Source organism: Hypomesus transpacificus, unplaced genomic scaffold (assembly GCF_021917145.1).
Source record: "Hypomesus transpacificus isolate Combined female unplaced genomic scaffold, fHypTra1 scaffold_204, whole genome shotgun sequence".
NCBI classification, from domain to species: Eukaryota; Metazoa; Chordata; class Actinopteri; order Osmeriformes; family Osmeridae; genus Hypomesus; species Hypomesus transpacificus.
Window position 1 is genome coordinate 227,302 of NW_025813745.1, and position 19,316 is coordinate 246,617.

Here is a 19,316-nt window from a genome sequence, read left to right on the forward strand (position 1 = left end):
TAGAATTATGACGCCCAGCTTTGTAAATCAGCAAACAGATAAAGAACCTATAAAGCAATCACTATTGTTTCTTGATGTGGTACATTCATAGATTTTGTGGTAAAATACTGAATTTGTATACCCTGTCAATAAATGTAGAATGTAATTATTTTAGTAACAAATGGGTTTGTGTCATTACCATGTGGTCTGCATACTTTGTATAATGATCACCATCTTTTATTTATTTTATGAATAAAATATATATATTATATATACATAATATATAATTTTCTAGAATCTTCTGTTGTTTCAGAAATTACATTATAGTCACATTTGATTCCTCTGGGTCAATACAGTCCTCTAGAATGTATCCCCACCCACAGCACAAGCTGCATATGGTTAATAAATGTTACACCAGAAACCTTGTTGGAGAAATACTCATTTTAGGACTCCCACTCACACACTTAGCATAGCATTTGGCACTTACGTAAGGTTATATGATTCTGGGCAGTCCTTATTTCCTTTAGCGAGGTGAAGTTAGTTTCATATTCGACATTCGACATTCGTCTCACATTCGGAAGACGCTACTTTGCAGCGCCGAGTTAGGGACAGGGTGAAAATTACCCATACAATTTTGAAAAATGATGACATTTATAATATTTGTATGACTATAAAATAAAACCTCAAACAAACAGCAGAGCATTCCAACAATGTCTGGCCTACTTCCAAACCCTTTACTTTTTCAATAAAACATTTTAAAAAATGATAGAAAATCGCTAATCTCTGAAAATAGCATGAAATAATTGATAATCTCAATAACTTTTTCAAACTTGGGTCACAAAAACTCGAATATACACCATATTATTCTAATAGTGTCTGGCCTACTTCCACACCCTTTACTTTTTCAATAATGTTTTTAAAAAAATGATAGAAAATCGCTAATCTCTGAAAATAGCATGAAATCCTTACTAATCTCAATATATTTTCCAAACTTGGGTCAAAAAATCTCAAATACACACCAGATTATTCTAATAGTGTCTGGCATACTTCCACACCCTTTACTTTTTCAATTATGTGTTTTAAAAATGATAGAAAATCGCTAAACTCTGAAAATAGCATGAAATCCCTCTGAAATTTTATAGAAGACGAGTAATCATGTCATACAGGAAGACAGGATCACAATCCACCACAACGGATCAATTGACAGTCTCAGCTGTCAAGTCTTAGGTAAAACACTTTATATATAAGGAATATTTTGAATCCAGTCGATACTGACCTGACTGAGAGAGAGAGAGAGAGAGAGAGAGAGAGAGAGAGAGAGAGAGAGAGAGAGAGAGAGAGAGAGAGAGAAGAGAGACAGACAGACAGACAGACAGACAGAGAGCGCGAATTAGAGAGAGAGGTATGTGTAAGATTACTCTGATGTAACCCCTTGACACACCCCATCACTTTGAGTGTCTGCCTGTCAGAAAAATTGAAGATGTATCTTTTTTTATTCTGTATAAAATGATACTGTGTTCAGCATTCCTTGTGTGGAAAGAGAGGCCTACTCCCAAACCTGGAATAGATGGAGACGCAAACTCTGGTGACCATTTGCTTGACACCTATATGGTCAACTAGGGTTGATGACGCAAACACTCACACACACGCGCGCAAGGTCTATGCAAGGGAGCCAATGAAAGAAGAGTTATGAAGAAATTGGGATTTCCTATGTGCTTACATTATTCACTTATCAATAGAACTAGTCATTGGATACTAGTTAGTAAGTTCTCATGTAAACTTGCTATTAATAAGAGTAGATTGTGTCTATGTGTCAGGATTAATAGATGTTCGGGGTCAGGAGAAAGTACTGGCTAAACGTTCCTTGTCATGACTACAATTAGAGCTCCATATGAACTCTCTAGTCTGAGAGTTGTCATGGTGTTGGGAGCAGTGAATCTCTTTCTCTGAGACTGTCGTAACGTCAATACTGTCTGACTGTCACAATCTATGTTTACATTCTTGTGCCCTATAAAAGATGGTCCTCCGGCTTTCAGAGCTGAGAGAGACATGATTGAGACCTAAGCCTGGTGTTGTGTTGTCATTTATTGTCAGAGATCTGGTTCTTTGTTTGGCAAAACTCATTGCCACAACTTGTGCCACTGTGTTTAAATGCACGCTTCAGATAAAAAAGAAACAGGCAATGAAAATAAGCAAAGGCTGTAATCATAATATATATGGGGTTCCATAAAAGTTATTGATTGAGATTAGTGAAGATTTCATGCTATTTTCAGAGATTAGCGATTTATTTTCTATCATTTTTTTAAATGTTTTATTGAAAAAGTAAAGGGTGTGGAAGTAGGCCAGACACTATTAGAATAATCTGGTGTGTATTTGAGATTTTTTGACCCAAATTTGGAAAATATATTGAGATTAGCAAGGATTTCATGCTATTTTCAGAGATTAGCGATTTTCTATCATTTTTTTAAAAACATTATTGAAAAAGTAAAGGGTGTGGAAGTAGGCCAGACACTATTCGAATAATATGGTGTATATTCGAGATTTTTTGACCCAAGTTTGAAAAAGTTATTGAGATTATCAATGATTTCATGCTATTTTCAGAGATTAGCGATTTTCTATCATTTTTTTAAATGTTTTATTGAAAAAGTAAAGGGTGTGGAAGTAGGCCAGACACTATTAGAATAATCTGGTGTATATTCGAGATTTTTTGACCCAAGTTTGAAAAAGTTATTGAGATTATCAATGATTTCATGCTATTTTCAGAGATTAGCGATTTTCTATCATTTTTTTTAATGTTTTATTGAAAAAGTAAAGGGTGTGGAAGTAGGCCAGACACTATTAGAATAATCTGGTGTGTATTTGAGATTTTTTGACCCAAGTTTGGAAAAGATATTGAGATTAGCAAGGATTTCATGCTATTTTCAGAGATTAGCGATTTTCTATCATTTTTTTTTAAACATTATTGAAAAAGTAAAGGGTGTGGAAGTAGGCCAGACACTATTAGAATAATATGGTGTATATTCGAGATTTTTTGACCCAAGTTTGAAAAAGTTATTGAGATTATCAATGATTTCATGCTATTTTCAGAGATTTGCGATTTTCTATCATTTTTTTAAATGTTTTATTGAAAAAGTAAAGGGTGTGGAAGTAGGCCAGACATTATTAGAATAATCTGGTGTGTATTTGAGATTTTTTGACCCAAGTTTGGAAAAGATATTGAGATTAGCAAGGATTTCATGCTATTTTCAGAGATTAGCGATTTTCTATCATTTTTTTAAAAACATTATTGAAAAAGTAAAGGGTGTGGAAGTAGGCCAGACACTATTAGAATAATATGGTGTATATTCGAGATTTTTTGAAACAAGTCTGAAAAAGTTATTGAGATTATCAATGATTTCATGCTATTTTCAGAGATTAGCGATTTTCTATCATTTTTTAAAATGTTTTATTGAAAAAGTAAAGGGTTTGGAAGTAGGCCAGACATTGTTGGAATGCTCTGCTGTTTGTTTGAGGTTTTATAGTCATACAAATATTATAAATGTCATCATTTTTCAAAATTGTATGGGTAATTTTCACCCGGTCCCTAACTCGGCGCTGCAAAGTAGCGTCTTCCGAATGTGAGACGAATGTCGAATGTCGAATATGAAACTAACTTCACCTCGGTATTTCCTTTCACTATAGGAAAGCAATCACTGATTTAATTGGTCATTACATATTCGGAACCATATGCATAAGTTCCTGCATTATTTTACATGATAGAACGGTTGGTATCTTGGATACAGGCTACACAGCCTGCAAACTCCTCCTGACTAACGTACATTTTTCATCTTTTTTTTTACTCAGGTAAAATTTTCATAATTGTAATAGCTACAGAGACGAGAGGCCTTTTTATTCATGCACACGTTATACACTAACCTATATACCTACTCTAAATACATAATTTATCGCATATGTGTATTAATGTGAATTTCCAAACAAATATTTAACTAACCTTCCTACAATCAGTATGAAAAGTGCTTGACAGTTAGCTATCAATGCCCATGATTCACACCCCCCTGCACAAAAGTGGGTGTAGCGCAGTTACAGTGTCTCTGTTTGGCATCATAAAGTGTGATGGCGCCACCCTGCGGGTGATGACAGGTTTACATAAGTTACTTCCAAAGCGTCTGATAAACTTATTACAGGGCACGAAAGATGGGGTGAGGGGGGGTCAGGGTACCACACCGAATCCGAGGTGAAAATGTGTAACTCGTGACACCTAGAAGCTACACTTATATTGTCACTCTTTGCATGGAACTAAGCAGAACATGTACATTTGTACGACTTCCAAATTACCAGTTGTCTGCAAACAACCCGCCCGCCGGCAGCAATCTTTCAGAGAATCTCGAGGTGTCGGGCCTGCGCCATGCTAGCCTACATTTCTCCAGGAGAAAACTGACAAGAAGCCAGATGATCTGATATTGTGTCCTCCGACTCGTAATCTACTCACCTAGCTGGTGCGAGTGGACTGGATCTGGAAACACATTTAACCCACTTTACAAAAATGTTGCATGCATAACACTGTTCTTGACAACCTTCTTTTGATGTTGCTGCATTGACATTGAATTACAAAACAATGTAGGTTTTTCATTTTCAATTGAGCGGCTATAAAAAAAAGTTTGCACACCAAGACCTAGCACTGCGATGAAGTCACTTGATGGCTGGCCAAAAGTCCTCTTCTCAGAGCGAGTGCCACATTCTATTGGGCAATGTTTCTGCCTTTGTTGATGTGTTTACTTGTGTAACGACCTTCTTACTGTATGTTTGTTGTCAACGAGTAGTGTGTGGGTGGGGGGAAGACACAATTGTTCTTCAACAAGTATTTTTCAATGGCTCTGATTTCTCAATTATCGAGTAACAAATGGCACCGAGTGGAACCGACGTAACTGCTATAGCCAATCGAAAAACAGGAAACTAGCGTTCGGTTTGTTCCTTAGAATGCGTCAGGTGAACTATCCAGTATGGCGGACAGAGAAAGTGACTTGGGAATAGAGGCGCTAGAAATCGATCTGGATGCTTTATTTGACCGTTATTGTAAAAATGAACCTACACTGCTAAGCAATGAATATTGCTCCGATTTTTGTAAGGTAGGTTACATATCAGGCAACCACCGTATACGCTTCACATAGACAACCGTTAGCACTGTTTATGCTCGCTAGCTACTATAGTAACGTGACGCTAGCTAGTTCGCCAGTCAGAATACACAACATTGACATTAGGCTAACTAATTGCTAGCTTTCATAGTGTGAACTTTGCCAGCCTTCTGTCAACACATCTACCACTAAAAGTCCTTAACTCCACTAGATGCTAAAATATTATCATTATTTAATTTTTTACTAGTAGCCACGGTGCCCATTAGCTTACTATTTACTAACGCCTACACGCACGGATATAAAGGAGCTAGTGTTGCGAGCTAACTAGCTAAACATTATTGCATGCTATCTTGATAGACCAATGCATCTAGCTAGAAAAAGTTATTTAATGAATTTTCGGATTTGGGAACTCAAATGTAAACCAACCACGAGTGAACAACAACTCTTTGCCAATGTTTAATACAGTATGTACGTATTTCCTTGAAGTTGGCTTACCATAATGTTTTTAATGACTCTTCTTTCTAAGTTTATAACTCTGTACCGGTCTCTAAACAGTTAGTGGAGGAGCACACACGGCAATGGCAGGTACCTCTGCCTCAGCTGAAGCTGCTTCGAATAGCCCTCTGCCATTTTACCAAAGCCACCTCTGCCTTTCCCGAGGACTGTCAGCACATTCGCTATGCTCTCAGCAGTTTGGCATTGTAAGTACATCACCCTGAGACATGTCCTATGTGCCTGAACTTATTCTTAGCAACGGTGAGAGTACACATGATGCTGTAAGGATGGACCTAATGAGAGTTATTGTGGATGAGCATTTATGCCTAGCTTGGACTCAGTGTGTCTCATGTGGCTGAACGTATGCAGGAGCTTTTTTGAGCTGATGCTGTTCTTCAGTAAGGAGGAGTTTCAAGAACATCCCTTAAAGGACATACTGGATTCTCTGCAGGTAAGAAATAACAGACACTGCACTTCTTCTCCATCTTATAGGTGTCTAATACCAAACATTCTGATAATTAATTGAGGAACGAGTTGTTCATGGGATGTATTTCACATCTTTTACTCCAGGACTGTCATTCGAAACTGCTGAGACACAAGAATGTGTACCTACAGCAAGTCAGGCAGATCATTAACAATGGCGGCCCTTGGGAAGGCCCTGTGCTGCAGGCCATCCTAAGGGAGACTGCATGGCCACAGACAGAAGGTATATACATCTATCTATCATATATATATATATGTACGTGCATATAGTACATGTCTGAGTAGTATTAGCATTTCTGTGGAACTTCCTTTTCTGGAGAAAAAAAATGATTGACTCATGTCTATATTGGTTTCCTTTCTCTGCAGTGGAGAAGTATTTGAGCTCTGAGGTGCCAGTGTTTTTTGAGCTGCGCGTGCGGTACCTGCAGGCTTGTGAGCATGTACAGGAGGCCCTGGCCCTGGCTAAGAGCTGCCTGGAACACCCTGCCACAGGCAGACACCTGTACTTCCACCAGGCCTACCTCACCTGCCTTTACAAGGCATCCTTACACGAACACCTGCAGAAACGGGTACGAGCACGGGAGACGCGTCAGGGAAAGACGGGAGCGAGAGAGGCAGAGGGAGAGGAGGAGAGAGAGAGGCTTGTGCACGCTGGGAAGCGACAGTGTGGAGAAGAGCAATGTGAAAGCGAAAAGCCTGTATCTCCACTGTCTCTCTGCTTCTCTTCAGGTGGCTGAGATGGATGGGCGGGATGCTGTCGAGATGATCTGCAATACGGAGAGCGTCGAGAAAGATGAGCTGCTCCTGTATCTGTGCAAAGCGTTCCTCACCCAGCAGCTGCAGAACGGAGACATGTATTACATCTGGTCAGTTAGACTTTGCAGTCACACAGTAACTGTAGCTCAAAGTACATTGAGTTGGTCCATTGAAAACGGCCTACATAATTGTATAGTGTTGTGTTGAGAGCCCTAGTTGTGTCAGTTTGCCCTGTGTGTTATTGTCCTGCCTAGGTTACTGGCTATATACTGCTTTCAGGCCTGTCACTACCTAGCTCTTTTGATCCATGCTGTATTGGCACTGGCTAGTTAGGTTTTTCTTGGGGTGCTAAATGTAGTTCTGTGTTTTGGTAGTTGTGCTTTGTGCTGTCGTTCCCGAGGGGTGACGGGTCATTCTCCTCCCTCACAGGGACCTGGTGTTTATTTGGAGTAGGCTGCACCTCAGGGCACATCCTTCCAAACAGGGCTTCCTGGCTGAATGCAGGCAACTTATGGCCTCTGTCAGCAATGTACGCGCCATCTTCCTCTTTATCAAAGTGGTCACGGAAGAGGTCTGTACACAGTAGCCTTTTGGTATTAAAATGTAAAAAAAATAAAATAATAATTGCGGGGCAAGCCTTTGTTTTATATAAGACCTTGCTGCCAGGCATACCGTTTCATATTAACGCCGTTTGTGCTCTGTCAGATGGGGACTGAGGGCGTTCAGTTCTGCGTGGAACTGTGTGCCCGAGCCATGCAGCGCGACCCCCAGTCGGACCCCCAGACACGCTCCCTCGTGTGCAAGACCATCGCCTTCCTGCTGCGCGGGGACCTGGAGGTGTGTCGGGCCTGCGCCCTGCTGGTCCTTCACCTGGAGCACAGCTTGGAGGCCTACAGGACCGTGTGGCTGCTCTACACCCACCCGGACCAGGAGCAGCACCCACACCAGAGCCCCATCAAGACCAACATCCGCTTCCTCGTACTGCAGGTCAGAAACTCTGAGTGGAAGAAAGCAGGGTCCCACAGTCCCAGGTTAAGCGTAGACCGCATCGACTGAACAGGTAGTAGTATAGGCAGCCCAGTACGCTGGCTCCAAGTATATTAGGGTATGTGTAAAATAACCTAAAATCTCTCCGACCAGTATACCTTTTTGTGTTTTGTAGAAAGACTATTGACCTTTCTCCCATTCCCTCCCCAGTTGCTAAAAGAAGGCTTATGCTTTGACCCTGAGTTCTGGAACCTTCTTACCCTGAGGACCCACTGTTTGGAGCTGATGAGCGACAAAGCAGGGAAGGCCGCTCTCAGCGAGATGCCGGAGGAAGAGCAGGTGGAGGAGGAGTGGTGGACACCCAGTGACCTGAGCGCACCCCAGGCCTGCGGGCCACAACCAGGTGCTGCCCGTCCGCATCCTGAAGCAGGCCCAGCGTCCGATGCCTCTGCTGGGAGGGAGGAGGAGGTGGAGGAGGGCGAGGCCTCTCCTGAGCCCACCCCCGACAGCCCAGTCAAGAGGAGGTGGTGGAGCAGGCGGAGGAGGAGGAGAGGGAGGAGGCGACACGGCTCCGATGACGCCGACTCAGGAGACGACCCGGAATTCAAATACGCGATCCAACCCACCTACACAGACGGCAGGTCCAAATACTCCCTCAGGCGTCATCCCGCCTCGGCTCAGGAAGGCGGCCTCAAACAGCCCGCCAACCGGCAGAGGGAGTACTTGGCGAGGCGGGTCAAGAACACCATTCTGAAGAGGCGGGGTAGGAAGCCCAGGTGGCTCCTGGAGATGATCAGGCTCCAGGCAGAGAACATTGCCCCAGAGGGCATTAGGGAGAAGGGGCGGGGAAGGGGGCGGTGGGGTAAGAGGAATGCCTTCAGGACTTCCACATTGGAGCTCTCCTACCCTGAGAATGAAATGACGGTGGAGGAGAGGATTGGTACAGGCCACAGCATCAGGCCAGAGGGAGGACTTGACCCGTCGGAGAAAGAAAACGAGATGATGGGTACTGAGAACAGTATTGAACTGTGTAGGATGGAGGGCCATGGTGAGATGGTAGATGTTAACTGTCTACAGGGTAATGCTCCTGGAGCACTGAAAACAGACACAGACTCGAGGTCAGTGGAGGCGGGGCATTGTTCTCCTGGTGGTTCTTCAGACCCGGAGCTTGATGGTCCATTGTTGACGCTTGAGGAGGATCCACTGCAACTCTTCCACAGCTACTCTAAACTTCACAAAGAGGACGAGGAGAATGAACTACAGCCCCCAGAATCCCCCCAGTTGGAAGCAGATGACGACAGCACTGAGCAGAAGCTGCCATTGGAAGAAGACCCTCAGGTTAGTCCGATAGAAAGGTCACGCGTCCGGATGCAACCGCTCGTCATCTGTGACGGTGCATTGGTGTCCATGGAAACCTTTGGGGGGAATGTTCACTGTCACTATCATTTGCCCCCATTAAATCTTCCCTCCTCTCCTTCCTCCTCCAGGGCGAAGGCATGAAGCCCTGGAAGGCCCGTGCCCTCCGTGCCCGACGCTATGCCCACCTGCAGCACCACTGTGTCTACTGCCACAAGGACTTCAAAGGTGGGAACGTGGTGCGCCACAGTATCGCCCACCTGAAGAGGAGAAGGGTGTGCTGCATCTTCTGCGGCTCCTGCTTCAAGAAGTACAACCTGGCCAAGGAGCATGTCCTCCGACACATCGACGAACTGCTCAACAACCCCCCCAGCGGGCAAAAAACGGACGGCACCGAACCCCAAACCGCGACGTCCCCCGCGGTCAATGGGTCCACGGCACCGCCAGAGGGTGAGCACCAGGTCCGGAAATCCAAGCCAAAGTCTGAGGTCGGTAAGCAGGCCCGGATTATCCAGAACCTCAGAGTTCTGCTCAAGAAGGCCAGGAACCTGAACAGGACGCCAGAGGAGACCAACCACACCGGGCAGGAGCTGATGGGCTTCAAGGACGAGCAGGTGTTCGTCAAAGACAACCTGGTGATTCTGAAGGTCGAGACGGGACAGGAAGGAGGAGAGGTGAAGGAAGGAGAGGCGGGAGAGAACGGCCTCGGGACCGAGTACCCGCTGTGTCCGGCCGAGGACTGTGACAAGATCTTCATGAGGATTGGTCCGTCTCTGCTCAGACACGCCCTCAGGTTCCACACGGGAGACGTGGCCGTGCTGGAGCGGACATTCCTGTGGTCCAAGGGCAGGTGTATCTTCTGCCAAAGGTAGGAACGCTTCTCTGTATGTTACTACACTTATATTTATGTATCAGTACAGACTTTCACCTCTGCATGTTATCAGAGTCTATTATACTCTTGGGCTACGTAGATGCTTTTTGGGCCTCGGTTTTCTCAGGCTCCCCAACAATACTTCTTGACTTCACCATTGGGTTGTGTAGATATTCACACTTGCCCCAGCACGTAGTTTCCCTTTGTCAACCACATATTTCCCAATGATTTCACTTCCTTGTCTCCACTCCAGGCACATGCTGAATGTCCAACACTACATTGACCACATGAAGCTCCACGACGCCCCCCTGAGGCAGATGTGTGTCCACCTGAAATGCAGCCGGCGCTTTAAGACCCCCCAGGAGCTGAAGGAGCACCTGGAGACCCACAGGCCCCTGCAGCCTCAGTGTCTCTTCCCCGGCTGTGAGCTGATCTTCACCACCATCCCCGGCCTCCAGGACCACGAGTGGAGGCACTATACCCAGCCCCAAGGCAAGGAAGGCCCAGGGCAAGTCAACCCCAGCCAGGTCAATCCCGAGGCCCCGTGGAAACACAGGGTGAAGATCCTGGAGCTGTGGCAGCAGGAAGGGAAGGGCCAGAGAGAGAAGGCCCAGGTCCCGGGCTCTGTGGCCAGGCATGGGACTGGGACTACCGAGAGGGTGCCAGGCCAGACACCCGAGTCGAACCCTAATGGTGAAGCGTCAAACACAGCCACTGGTCTTCCCAGAGACCCCGGCCTGAGGCCCGTCAACGGACACGAGGCGGGGCACACCCACCAGGCTCCGGAAGGAGAGCGTCCTGCCTCTTACGCCACCCCGACAGCACCCGCCTCGAAGCCCAAGAACTCGACAGAACCATCCCATCCTGGTGCTCCGGACGACGTGGACATAAAGGATGTGGAGGAGCCGGTCACTCTCCCCGAGGTCCTGAGGACACTGGAAGACCCGGTCATCCAGGCCCACAAGCCTGCCAAACCCGAGGACCCCGTCTATGCACCTTTCGTCAAAGCCCCGTTCATCCGCCCGCCACCCTCCACGTACCTGGACGAGTCGGCGCTCAGCATGCGCAAGCGCAGCAAGGCCTCCGAGGTCCCTTCCAGTCCTCAGTCCAGCAGTAAGAGCCAGCCGGTGGTCGTGGCGGTCCCGCAGAGGCAGCGCTGCTCCAAGTGTCTGTCGTCCTTCAGTGGGCCAGTGGAGCTGGAGAAACACCAGGCTCTCAACACCTGCTCCTCCCTCTTCAACTTTGACTCTGACGACGACAGTGAGTGTCACTCATTCCAGGGTCAGCGTCAGAGAGAGGCGTCGGTTTAGTGTGCTTGTTATGCCATAACAGATCCAAACTCCACTTGTCTCCGCAGGTTGAAGGTGACGGGTGAACTCAGGGACCTCTGTCGAGGCTGCGTAACGATTGTGAACTTCGAGATTGTTAACCTCTTCTTCCTTCCGACACCTGGCCTGTGAGACTGAACGAGCTGTTATGGACCCTAAGATCATCCCCTCTTGAGAGGTGAAAAGGCCCACTGTGTGGTACAGATGACAGTCTGACCTTTATCTCAGAGAGACGTCAACTTGTTGTCCATTTTGACCCCCTTTGTCTTCAAGGACTTGACAGATGTAATCAGTCCATCACGGAAGCTCTGCAGAGCATGCAAATTCACATCTAAATTGGAAATGGGCAGGAAGTGGAAGTGGTAGAGCTAGAATGGGGTGAGTGTGAATTACCTAGCAATAAATATTTATGATATAACAAAAAAGGCATGTTTCCCAAACACACACTATTGACACATGGACATTGGTCTCTTGTAACGTCCTCATTAGATAGGTTATTTTGGTAGTTTAACCAGAACGCCACCTACTGGTGCTCAGCCTTACTACAATCCTTTCCTTAAATGAAACGCTCTCTTTGCCTCATTCTGCCGTTACACCATTGTGCTCTTCCGGAACACATTCTACAAACCACATACTCTAGATATGCTACACTAGTCATATCCTTCCTAAGTCTGCGATATACACTGTATATACATTTGGACTCTTTGATTCTATGATAACCATCATCGATTCACTACGTCGTATGTTTCATTTCCTCAATGAGAGATGAAGTAAAATGCACTGTATAAAAAATAAAATAAAAACAGTATTTCTAGACTGCTTGAAATAATGATTTACTCAGTTTGCTGTAAAAAAAAATATATCATGTAACTAACCTGTTACAATTTTCGGTTGTGACTGCTTTCTATTTTTTACTGACTTTTTGTAAGGAGTAGGAGTTACCTACTTGTGAATGTGTCTATGCATTTGATTACAAATGTTTTATACAAATGATTTTTGACACTACATAACAGGTGTACTTGTAAAGTATGTGCAAGGTTCTGTATGATTTGGATGTATATGTTGGATATTTGGTACAAGGATTAATACATGAGGACATTTAAAATAATGTGTATATGTGTATTTACTTGATTTGTACTGAAAGGTGTCATTTATTTTTCTTAAAGAAAAGACCTGGCTTGTTTAAATAAACACTTGTTTTTGAATCAATGAAATTGTCTGTTTAATTTTGTCCAGAATCAATTAATCAATTGTTTCACAGCAAATGGCTCAAGATGGCAGCTATGGTCAGGTGCACTGCTATGAACTATCTTTTAAGGTAAAGAAATATGAAAACACTGTTTGACATGGTGTCGAACTGAAAAGCCAACACAAATACTGCAGACCACTTGGCTGTAATAATCATTTTATTAATGTGCATAATTATCTTTATAAAAGTATTGCTTTGAAGTCAGGTTGTTGTCAAATCCAGGCAAGAGGCAAGAGCATGATAAAAGTCTCAACAGTATAACAGATTTGCATCACATTGGTTTCCTGACAGTGAGGTGAGGTAAGGTTGGAAGAGTCCATTAGTCAAACTATCAGCTCTGAACACCTCGAAATAAGACCAGTTCATATTGCAGCTGAACTACGTTCAAAGAGCAGTTGGACCCCAGTGGAAAAGCTACACCAAGTGCCAACTTGTAAGAAATGTGGGGCCAGATAGGAACATGGCAGGGTTTTGGTGAGATAAGCTCTCATGCAGGATCAGGGTTAGAAGGCACTGGCTCGAGGACTGGGGGAGAGGGATGTGTCCTAGCTACCAGTCAGGATCAGAAACATAGCCCATGCATCAAAAGCATTCCTGTTCATGCATTTGAGTGAGTGAAAGAGACAAGGTTAATGACTAACCCAGAAGGGTTATAGTAGGTCTGACATGATGTTAACATTTGTGTAAAAGACTTGAGGGAAAGATACCGGACACAAAAAAAAAAATCTTACGTGAAAGGAGGCTGTATCTGGTACAGTGGACTGTGCTGTGACGACGCTATACCATTTAAAGAAACATTTCGCTCATATAAGAAGCCCAGTTTGAGGCCATTGCATCATGGGACAGTTGACCTGAGACACCCAGTTGCATTGTGCTGTAGCTGGAAAGGGGATAACCACTCTGTTGGCAAACCGTTGAGAAATGAGCTCCGTATGAATATTGCTACATGCAGGGCGCTGTAGGAAACATGATATCACAAAGCTGGGTTCAGCAGCTTTTCGATTCAGAACCACAAAGTCCAGGAAAAGCAACACAAAAGGATCCATAAGCTGTACTGTAGATACATACGACATTTCTTTCCGTACTTCCAACATGGTCCTTTAAAGATACATTTGAAGATAATCCAAGATAATAGACAAGTTTAAAGGTGCCTTTCTTGCAATAATTGCATGCAAAGGGTTTAATTCAAGTACAGTGTCAATAAAGATTCAAAGTCAAAAACATTATCAAACTATAATAAATAGCTTTGCTAAAAAGCAGAAGTTGTACTTTCAGGGCTTGAAATGAGAGAAACAGTTAGAAAGGTATTTCCTTGTACACACTGCATACGAGCCCTGGCTCCACCTCTCCATACTACAACCGGTCATAAGAGAACAATATGTTAGTATGGCCTCAAGAAAACCAGAGCTGTTCTTCTGTACAGAAGAGAGAGAAGAACGGTGGAAGTTCTTGGTTTGGTTGGTTTCTCTCAGTGGGAGCTGTTAGTGCTCCAGTCATATGGCAGGTAGCTGAGCCGGACCTTCCCACCAGTGACAACACTCTGCAGGCTGGACTTCTTAGGAGACTCACTCATGTGCTCCAGGACCCAGTTCAGTAGCTGATAGAGGATGGTATGTTACACAGGTCATATAAGAAGCCAAACACAACATTCACATGTAAGACCGTAATCATTCTGAAAGGTACCTTCTCGTCCGTGCCTCCAAAGTCAGCCTTGTACCACTTGAAGATCTGGCTGAGTCGCACCTCTCCTTTCCCAGAATCCACCACACAGGCGTCATCGTTCTCCAGGAAGGCTTCGGCCGCCGTGCGCAGCTGACTGTCGATGTCCTAACGGGATTGTTCAGGGGGGATCGAGGATTTCATTGGAGAACAAACAGGTCCTTGGACCACAGCTGCCAGGACGAGGGCATGGCATGAAGGGATGCGGCCAGTGTCCTACCTGGGGAGTGTAGGTCTTGATAGGTGGGCAGCCCTTCGCTCCACAGTTCAGGGCAAAGTGGATGAGGGGTTCGGCGTCTGGGAGAGCCACCTGGTCAACAATAAAGAATCACGTGGACATGTAGAAGTCTTCCTCAGGTCTAGATCTGATGGGTTTCATTCTTTGATTTTTGTTATTGTCAGCAGCGATGTATTTAATGTAACTGAGTAGCTAGTTCAGCAGTGTGCCGTTGATCTTCAGGCGTTGCGGGGAAAAAAGCCTTACCTGCAAACGAGGATCAGTCTTGGAAAAAGGCCTGAGGAGCTGTGCGACGCCCTTTCTGTTCCCCCTCAACACTCCGTTCTCAATGTCCTGCAGGGTAAACACCTCTCCTCCAATCAGGTAGCTCACATAGTTGAAGAACTACAGCGGGAAGAAGAAAGACAGAAAACGATGAGCCTCCACGTCTAGATTACCAGTACAGGAAAACATTTCCAGAAGAAATCTCTGGATCTGAGTATAGATATTGAATCATACCATGAGCTGTACTTAACTTTATAGTTCTCAACTAAAAGGTCCCCCTTCTGTTACATTCTAGCACTCACGGCTGTACAGCTGTTTTATTCTAGTTCTCTTTAGGTAATCCAAGATAGTCACTTCCAAACAAACTCACCCTGTATCTTTGCCACATGTTGGTGGGGGCGCCTATTCGAAGGTGTCCGTGGATGACCAGGGCGTTGTAAGTGTTGATAAAGAAGGCAAGCTTCTCCTCCCTGCTCAGAGACAGCAGCTCCACCCTCTGAAGCTGCACAGCTAGATCGCAGTAGCGCTCAAACACCGGGCTGAGAGACATGGCCTTGTAGTCCACACACTGCAACGACGAACAGGGAACAAACATGCACTGATCAATACAGCTCACACACACACACACACACACACACACACACACACAGTAGAACAGTGCACGATACCACAGGGTCAGGCCATAACCCTAATTAACAGGAGGGAGGACGTTACCTTTCCGTCGGCAGACAGGTGTTCAGAGAACAGCTTCAGAATCATTTCCCTAAGGATGGTTGACAGCTCCGCAGCTACAGTGAGAGAGGAGACAGGTTTGTGGTTATATATATGATTTTACATTTCTTTTTTGTTTTTTAACACCAACAGTAGACAGCCACTTAACAAACGAGGCAAAGTCAAACACGTAACAAATGAGGCATGCAGAGAAAGGGACAAACAATACACAGATGTCAACACAAAATAAAAGCGCACGGACGCACACAGGCACGGCTTCTTCCGCAGCTAAACTAGTTAGAGCGGTGGGCAGCATGTGATACACAGACAAGAGTCACTCTGTAGCAGAGCCACTTGGCCACCAGAGGCCCAACTGCACACTAAATCTATTTCAACATAGACTCAGTCGTTAGTATCGTAGTACCTACTAACTAGTATCTTAGTCTAAACCCGCCACATAGCAAGCGAACAAAACCTAGGCAGATGCTTTCGGAAAGAACCGGAAAGAACCAGGAGTCCCATGGGGCCCAGGGAGAAGACGTCCCTCTCTGGTCCCACTCTCACCTACCCTGGAGTGGCTTGCAGGTGGCTGTCTGTCCTGTGTTGAGGGCTGAGTGGGGGTCATGCTCCATTAGCCTGTACAGTGAATCGCTCCCTGCAAACTGCCCCTTTCCACACCCAGACACAGCGACCATGTACTTCTTCTCCAGCAGGCCTTGACCAGTCTCATGGGCCTCAGCCGTGGCTAGCGGGTAGTTAAGGGATGGTTGTGGTCCAGGCAGAATCATATCATTACAATTGGAGTGCAACTGAGGTACCCGATTTGTTAGGATCGATGGTTTTCATTGTTAAGATTTATCTGTTATTCTTTGGGTAGAGATTTTGTCATGTAAGTTACAAACTGTACTGTGTGTGTTTGTATTGTAGAGGAGACTTACCCATGCCCTTCTCCTTCTGTAGCCAGCCAATCAGCTGAGCTCCAGAGAAACTGTTTTTGTACAAGCTCAGCCCCTTCCTCTGACTGCCAATAACATCACTCCGCTTGAGCTCCACTACCATGTTAGCTAATGGGTCCTTCTCACACTCAAATTCTGCAGAGAAGGACACACACACGCACACACGCTCACACAACCTGAAGTACTGCAGCTGAACTATAATTACATCTGGGACCAAGTGATCAAGCTCAACTTCTTCCTGGCCAGCAACTCTTAAGAGCAAAAGAAGCCCAAATGGTTAATGAAACATACTACATATCAATAATACTATGTCTATAGCCTATGGAATAAAATGTGTCTTTTCATTTCAGTCTCAATGAACTTGTAGACAGACTTGAGCATTGTATGGGTGTGGGCAGTATGCAGGAAGGCTATGAAGCAGATACATAATTAACTAGGGCACTAGGGCCAAGTGAAAGGTTCAACAGCACGCACGGACACGGAACACACACTCAGCCTGACTGTTTCCCTATGCAAATGACGACATCCCACACATTCAAACCAATCCCCTTCTTATGAAAGGTGACTGTTATCACTGACAAACAGCAACATGTCCAAATGCGTCCATGTCAAGCCTACTCTTTAAAAACAGGATCTTCTTTAATCTGGTTATGGTAGGTAGAACGCTAACATGGGAAGAAGGGTGATCGATGTCTTTAAACGCAAAACAAAAAAAGATCATTAATGGGATGAATGACGGGCCACACCAAAGATAATTTCTACTTGGCTAAGATTACAACTAATTTACAATTACATTACATTTAGTCATTTAGCAGACGCTCTTATCCAGAGCGACTTACAGTACAGGGACATTCCCCCCGAGGCAAGTAGGATGAAGTGCCTTGCCCAAGGACACAACATGTGGCACGGCGGGGAATCGATCCGGCAACCTTCTGATTACTAGCCCGACTCCCTCACCGCTCAGCCATTTGACTCCCAAACTAATGATTACTTTATTACTTGTATACTGTTTGGAATGCTCTGAATATAACAGACAAGGTTTGAACTATACTCTGCTATATTAGCTCATGAGAACATGGAACGTCAGGGCCATTTCTAGGAGCCCTATCTGAAGCCTGAACAAAAGCGATCTAGCATGCGGCGTCCTCTTTCTGTGCTTGCAAAGGCTATGTTGATTGTCATCCCCCTGACGAACGTGAGAGTAAAACCCCCCATATTGTGATCCTATTGAACTGCCCTTCATTCCTGTATCCATTGTCCAGTCCTCTGAGATGCTCAACTCAAATCGATCAGAACACTGACAATGCTGCAGGGCTTCAGACGTTTTCAATACGGCATTACAAATAAGAATAAACCTAGGTCACTGTCTGGGATCCACTGACCTTCATCAGCTCCTACAGGTTCTTCTGAAACGTCTGAGTGGTTCTCGGGAATGGGCGGGGCATCTGCTGGAACAGGCTCTTCCTTCACTAAACGCACCAGCCGTGCCAACTCCTCTGGTGCCTAAGAACATAGCAATCCATTATGATATCACAACATTTCAGAGGCTTTTAGTACACAGTCAATACTAGCAATATTGACAAACCCACTGACTACTATTACGACTTGAATTTGATAAATGTGGTGTTTGGGAAACCGAATGACAGCTGGGATGAGAGGAATGATGATGAAGTCTTTTCTCACTAGTTTCTGCAGTTGGTCATTCCCTCCGACGTGGACGCTGTTGAAGAAGATCTGAGGTACAGTGCTTCGTCCAGTCAGCTCTTTCACTTTGACCCTCAGCTCTGGGTGTCTCCCCATGTCCACATCCCACACAGGCACACCCAGTCGGCCCAGGCTGGCCTTGGCCTGCACACAGTGGGGACAGCCTGTGATGGAGTAGACCGTCACTCGTCCAGGGGCGCTGGCCACAGTCTCCGCCATCTAAATCAAGAGACGCAAGAGAAAAGTGACATATGAGAATGGGAGAAGGAAAAAGGCAGTGGCTGCGTAGTTCTAGATCGAGGAGTGTTTGATATTACTTCCTGAATGTGTCAGTTATGTGCTAAGGTCATGTGTAGTAAGTTCAAGTAATGAAACCTTAAAGTGTTGCAATAAGTCGATTTTGTTATCCCCATAGCCTACTCCTGGTTCTCGTACGTTCCAACCTTAACTTATTTGTGGTATTCTACAAGGCATGCTGGATAATTTACACTTTAAATTGATGTATCAATTATCCACCTCAGTATGGCCTGCGGTGAGGTTTAGACACATTACTAGTATTCTATGAACACTGTTGAGGCACATAATAATGTATGTAATTTAACGAGCTCGGTTCAGCATTGTGCAAACGCTAGATAGCCTAGATGAGCGTTGACCAATTATTCCAATTTGATGGGAGACTTGACGACTGTAGTCTGAACAGTATCTGTAAAGTTCATAGACCAACAGCTTTGCTGTTCTACTGTATCATGGTATAAAACATCCAGATAGTCAGAAAACACATGCACGGAATGCTCTGCTACAATGATACGTGGTTATTAACTAGCTATAGCTAGCATCTTACCTCGGGAAGACAGGCAAACGATATTACAGATCTCAGAAAAGGTGCTTAATGCTGAGCAACGTCCAGTACTGTCGTCTACATAATGGCGCAACCATAGGCAATAAAGCTAGCAAGTTAGCTATAAAGTTAACTCGCTAGCTGGCTCTTGACCTGTCCTGCTTGGACTGGAGCACTATCTGTGTAGCAGGGTCCACTCTGCCTAAGCATATCATCCTGCTGTTTGTTTAGCTCGGTAGAGGAAAATGGA

At 45.0% G+C, this 19,316-nt stretch overlaps 2 protein-coding genes across 3 annotated transcripts; one reads left to right on the forward strand and one right to left on the reverse strand.

Moving 5' to 3' along the window:
* The first annotated feature begins 4,772 nt into the window (after positions 1-4,772).
* Positions 4,773-12,596, forward strand: LOC124462214 (zinc finger protein 654-like). The gene is made up of 12 exons (XM_047013829.1): positions 4,773-5,105; positions 5,667-5,812; positions 5,976-6,057; positions 6,177-6,312; positions 6,456-6,658; positions 6,819-6,955; positions 7,275-7,416; positions 7,551-7,832; positions 8,043-9,170; positions 9,320-10,056; positions 10,313-11,319; positions 11,417-12,596. The coding sequence occupies exons 1-12, from the start codon at positions 4,980-4,982 to the stop codon at positions 11,419-11,421; spliced, it is 4,131 nt and encodes a 1,376-aa protein (XP_046869785.1). The 5' UTR covers positions 4,773-4,979; the 3' UTR covers positions 11,422-12,596.
* Positions 12,597-12,780: 184 nt separating this feature from the next.
* Positions 12,781-19,307, reverse strand: zgc:152951 (uncharacterized protein LOC569013 homolog). Of its 2 annotated transcripts, XM_047013812.1 has the most exons (11): positions 19,070-19,306; positions 18,208-18,447; positions 17,907-18,027; positions 16,507-16,659; positions 16,137-16,313; positions 15,572-15,645; positions 15,228-15,425; positions 14,840-14,977; positions 14,576-14,665; positions 14,320-14,463; positions 12,781-14,233 (listed from the first exon to the last, which is right to left on the reverse strand). In XM_047013812.1, exons 2-11 carry the CDS (start codon positions 18,445-18,447, stop codon positions 14,105-14,107), a joined length of 1,464 nt encoding a protein of 487 aa, XP_046869768.1. In that variant the 5' UTR covers positions 19,070-19,306; the 3' UTR covers positions 12,781-14,104. The 2 variants fall into 2 exon arrangements, with proteins under 2 accessions (XP_046869768.1, XP_046869769.1); XM_047013813.1 differs by lacking the exons at positions 16,137-16,313; positions 16,507-16,659 and having other exon boundaries at positions 19,070-19,307.
* Positions 19,308-19,316: the final 9 nt, after the last annotated feature.